This window comes from Takifugu flavidus, chromosome 1 (genome assembly GCF_003711565.1).
Source record: "Takifugu flavidus isolate HTHZ2018 chromosome 1, ASM371156v2, whole genome shotgun sequence".
Classification (NCBI taxonomy): domain Eukaryota; kingdom Metazoa; phylum Chordata; class Actinopteri; order Tetraodontiformes; family Tetraodontidae; genus Takifugu; species Takifugu flavidus.
In genome coordinates, this window is record NC_079520.1 from 5,241,600 (window position 1) to 5,246,858 (window position 5,259).

The window sequence follows — 5,259 nt, forward strand, 5'->3', positions numbered from 1 at the left end:
CATTGTGGCATTGGACCATGATGCAAACCTAAATTTAGGTCAGTGGCTTGTCCATTTTAGAATATTAAGATTGTCTAAATACTTTTAAGGAGTGCTGAGATATGAGAGTCCTGATATATTTGTGTAAAAGAGCATCTGACACTCACACATTAGCTCAACAACAGAACATTATATGTTTGTGTTTTTAATAGGATTCTACTCATTGAGTTGGTCCAGCAGATCAATTATGCCCTGATCCACATCAGCCAACTGCAGCTGCTCAAACCTTAAGACCATCGCGAAGGAAATAAACTTTAGGAAAAACTCAAATTAGACAAAAGATTGGAGCTCCAAAAAAGCAACAAGAATAAACTGACATACAAACAAACATATCTCCACTTGAGAAAATAAACCAAAAGCAGTCCATGGCGACCAAAACCCACCCGAGGTGCTCAGCACACCGCTACTGTCACCGACCAGCTGCAAGTCAAACGTCTCTGCTTATAACTTCACCTTACAGCTCAGAAGATGGCATTGAAGATATTTTTAAATTTAATTGTAATCAAGGTAAAATGGCTTGGGGATGGGTCGAGCAGAGTCGGAGTGCGGAACCGAGGGGGAGGACGTGAATCCTCGGAACCGTACAGTCCCGTTTACAGCGGGCAGGAGTGACAGAACAGGGCTTACAGGAGATGAGGCCGACGATGATGTAGCCGAGCAGAGGGGGTGAGCAGCAGCGAAGTCAGGACCAGGCGAGCGGGCAGGAACCAGAAACGCTGAGGCAGAAGTTGTGGTCAGGGGCAGAAAGTAGGTAGGTTTCCCAGGGAACAGGCGAGGCAGGCAGAACAAAGACAGGCAGGGTCAGTAACAGGTAATCCGGCAGGGAAATTACGCTGGAAAGTCTCACATAGAAGCAGAAGAACAATCTGGCAAAGACTGAGAGTGCAGGGGAGGCTTATAAACCGGGCTATTGGGAATAAGCTGCAGCTGTGCTGCAGGTGAGTGGAGTTGAGCTGACGGGGTGGGAGTGGCTGGCAGGTGAGTGGAGCAGAGGCAGTGGAGCGGAGCAGAGGCAGGTAGAGTGGAGCAGAGGCAGGTGAGTGGAGCAGAGGCAGGGAGAGTTACTGGGACAGGACGGAACTGGGGAAATGGGGCAGTGACTATGTGACTGGATTTGTAAATGTAGTGAGATCAATAAAGCACATTGGAAAGTAAAAAAGTTCTTGAACTACTTCACGGCAATATAATATAAGATGAATGGGTTAAAAATAAAGACCTGTTAGCAGTGAGTAGTTGCGGGGAGAAGCTCGCTTACATTTTGATTTAGACGGGTTGGATGCTCGTAAGTGGCAGCATGATTTGACAGTGGAAATACTGACCTTTGACCTTTTGACCAACTTTGAAGTGAGGAGATTAAGTTCAGAACAGTAGAGCTATGGAGCTCATGTGGTTTCCTCACATCAGCTCACACAATCTCTTCCTTTTTATTGTTGGCCTACAGCTGTGGGCGTCACTAATGACGACCATCTCTGTCCCTCTGACAGCCTCCTGATTTCCGTTCCTTCCAGCGTCGGGGTCTAAAATATATATTTTTCATGTGTGTGTTGCTGCTTTTCCTCGTCTGCCACATTCTGCAGCATCAGGCATTGCTGAATAAGTGTGTCATTCATCCAGGAGTCATTGTATGTGTGTGTGTTTGTGTGTGAGTGTTGACATTCCTTGCTCGGTTTCACATGGATAATTTAATTCGCATTGACTCGGCGCATAAGAAAGTCAGGGCTTGACCAGCTGCTCAGCGTTTCAGTCCCCAACACTTCCAAATGAAGACGCATCAGCGCAGAAATATTTGGATTTCCTGAAGAGTCTGGAGGAGATCGCTGGGTGGAGTTGTGACTAGTTTTCCAGGACAGTGGCAAGCCGATGGGGGCCAGATTAACCAGGTTCTGTCAGAATTATCTGAGATACAGCAGAGGAGAGAAGGACGCCTTCTCACGGTGAGACAAAGTCAGGTCATATGACATCCGTCCTGGTTCATAGATGCTTCCATGTATCCGTTTCCTCCCCAGCGTTCCGTCCAGACAACATGAGGTGGCACCGAACGATTCCAGTGACAGTGACACAAATGGCGAGAGCTTTCTGGGACCACAGAGGTCTGCAGGTCCGAGGGTCCTGCAGGACAAGGGCATGTTGGAACGTCCCACGAGAGAGGGACTGGACAGGGAGCTGCAGACTTTCATCAGCATGAGAGACCAAACGGACCAGGCTACAGAGGTACCTGCAGTTCGGAACACTAATGTAAAGAGAAAGGATAGAAGCTGTGATACCAGAGCATTTTAGGGATGTCAGACATGCATCTAAAGTTATCTCTTAAGAGCTGACTTGATATGAGGCTCACTAACATCATTATCTAATAAAGGGAGAGGACAGGCAGAAGACAGAAACCTTTCATGGGCTAATCAAGGTAACCTGGTTTGCAAAATAACTGAGTTTAGGAAGATTTGGCTGAGTGTGGCCAGAATCCTGGAAGAGAAGTGGGTCAGAAAAGTCTTAGGGAATAAAATGAAGGTACGGAATTAAAGGCGCCGCTTTCATCAGCGTTACAGTGTTTTCTCATAGTGACCTTTCACATTTATATACGTGTAAAAATCAAACCAGGAGCACTTAGAGAGATTATGTTGAGATGAGGGACATTCTGGGTTTGATTAGGGTGATCACATGTCCTGTCAACTGGGGCAAATTCAGGTTATACACATCATGTCTAAAGAGGAAGTCCCCAAACCTAAGAAAAGATCAAAAAGATGCATTCAAATTGGAGTGGCGGCCCTGCTGCAGTGTTCCCTGGACCGAATGGATGAGATTTGATTTTCCTGGAAATTGGACAGTTTCCCACCTAAAGAGATAACGAGGTTACCTGGAATTTCTCATCATCACGTGCTCGCATCAGGTTTCTCTCCCCTTCAGGCGTCTTTCATTGCTCTTCACGGTAATATATCCTATAGTTTTGTTAGCTTTTAAATGTAGCGTGCTTGTTTCAGGAGTGGGAGAAGCTCAACTACGACATACACACGCTGCGCTATGCTCGGAGAGAAGTGCGCTCTCGATGGAAGAAGATCCTGCTCCAGCTGGGTGAGACAACCCTCCCTTTTAAAGGCCGTGGCGCACGCCTACCTCCGCGTGTGACCCACCTCCATTTCTGTGCAGGTTACCAGTGCGAGGTGGACGCTCTGCTGTGTGTGAGCAGCCAGAGCCAGTTTAGCCACGAGGAGGAACATCTGACCAAAGCAGCAGAACTGCTGGAGCAGCTGCTGGACCACACGTCCCTGTTCCCAGCAGAAACCGGTCACCAGAGCCGATACCTCTGTGTCATGGTACACACACACACACACACACACACACACACGCGCGCACACTTTTTAGTTTCATTCGAGTGCCCAGTGACCTTTCTTATGCTCTCCTCCTCAGGAACGACTGGTGTCGCTGGACAGTGCCGAAGAGTTTGTCAGGCTCGCTCAAAAAAAATATCCCAAGAAAGGATAAGAAAAGGATCAGAAATCGAGGATAGTAACAGAAATCCTGGTGCCTTCAGACAGGAAATCCAAATGTGCTCACTGAAGGTGTTGCAAATGTTTGCTGTACACTGTTGCTCACTGGCAGCTCAGACTTTAATTGTTCCATTATCAGCAGCCTTACTGGGGTCCCTATTTCCCTAACCCTACATCTGATTTCTGATTTCAAAAGGCTTATTTTCCTGATATTGGTTAAGCTTTAAAATCTTTAAGTTGTGTCTGTGATTTTTGGTTTGACTAATAAAAAGTTTATATATGCACAGTCAAAGCAAAACATCTGTCCAACAGGGGGCAGCATTTACATGTATTCCAGTACGATAAACTGGAATAAATCAAATTTACTGGATTTGGCCATCTGAAAGACACTGATATACTAATGAAGACGTTTCATCACAGGAATGCAGAAATAGGATGAGATTTCAAGAAATAACATAGAAATAGGTGCTTTTTAGTACATTTTCTTTAGACATTAAGCAGCAAATAAAGTGAAATCAAGTGCAGTTTATAATTTTTTAGTGCTTCACTGCTTGAAGATCAGGATGATCTCAATCTTTCACACGTTCATACGAGGAAACGAGTTTACTGTGACCCAGATATTGTTCTGTGAAAGGCCCCTTCCCAAGTTTGGGAAACAGATGTGGAAGCGGGAGAGGGGGGGAAGGGAGGAGAGGTGGACCGTGTGTCTGGCAGCTCGGAAAGGCCTTGTGCAGCACGCACCTTTTTCTCATTATACAAGTGTAAGTGTGTGTCTGCGTGTGTTTTACACTGAGGAGCCTGATGCTGACATCATTCCTCGCAATGAAACATGCCTCTGCATATTTGGCCCAGTGATAGAACGATTTAAAGTCTTTTTCTTTTTTTTGCTGCAGAACAAAAGTTGGAGAGAAAACAATTTGTCTAGTGCACACAAAGACGCACACACGCACACAAAGAGGAGGAGAGAGGTGAGCCATAGGTTTGTCATTACTGTCTTGAGAAATGTAGGTGAAAGTTTGTTATAGTTTGGCTTCATTCAACTTGATATCAATACATTTAAAGTCAGGTTCAGTCCAGCTAAAAGTCAAAAGCATATTAAATTCATTAAAAAAAAGTCCAGCATAAAGAATGGCAGGAAATGAATAAAAGGTGTTGCTGTGGGAGCAACGGAGGTTTAGTTAAGACGCTCTGCCAACTGGTTCTGATTTTCAGTTGTTTTGTGGATTTTTTTACAGGGTAGAACCTTCAGTTGCTGCTTGTTTGTGGAAGCTCCACTGTTGTCACAGAAACGTTGTCGTGCAACAGTCAGGTGACTGACTTAAGAGATGAAAATATCTTTTTTTTTGGTCTTTGCACACATGAACATTTGAGTTGCCTTTTTGAAATGTTTTGGTTCCTTATCTGCACTTTGACATTCTGTCTTATCAGCATTCCCAGATGTGCCTCAGGTTTTTTCTGGGGTCACATTATCAATAAAACGGGTTCCACTGTGTGCCATGCTTTAAGTTTTAGATCACGAGGTGTTCTTTTACAAACTGTCCAAATATGGACCTGACTAACGATCGCTGGGCGGTCTTAATTAGCTGCTGACTGTAGGTTCACCTTGACCACACTGACATATACAAGGTCACGTTTCTGAGCTCTCCCCAGCTGAATATATATATATATAGATTATTAGAGAAAGACTTTAATATTTCATTACACTCCTGGTTTCTGCATATTCACAGACAGAATGTCA

General features: G+C 44.9%; 1 protein-coding gene across 1 annotated transcript; it reads left to right on the top strand.

The window, feature by feature from the left end:
- The first annotated feature begins 1,738 nt into the window (after positions 1-1,738).
- LOC130528489 (melanoregulin-like) lies at positions 1,739-3,807 on the top strand. The gene is made up of 5 exons (XM_057037931.1): positions 1,739-1,973; positions 2,046-2,250; positions 3,015-3,105; positions 3,181-3,347; positions 3,442-3,807. The coding sequence occupies exons 1-5, from the start codon at positions 1,900-1,902 to the stop codon at positions 3,514-3,516; spliced, it is 612 nt and encodes a 203-aa protein (XP_056893911.1). The 5' UTR covers positions 1,739-1,899; the 3' UTR covers positions 3,517-3,807.
- Positions 3,808-5,259: the final 1,452 nt, after the last annotated feature.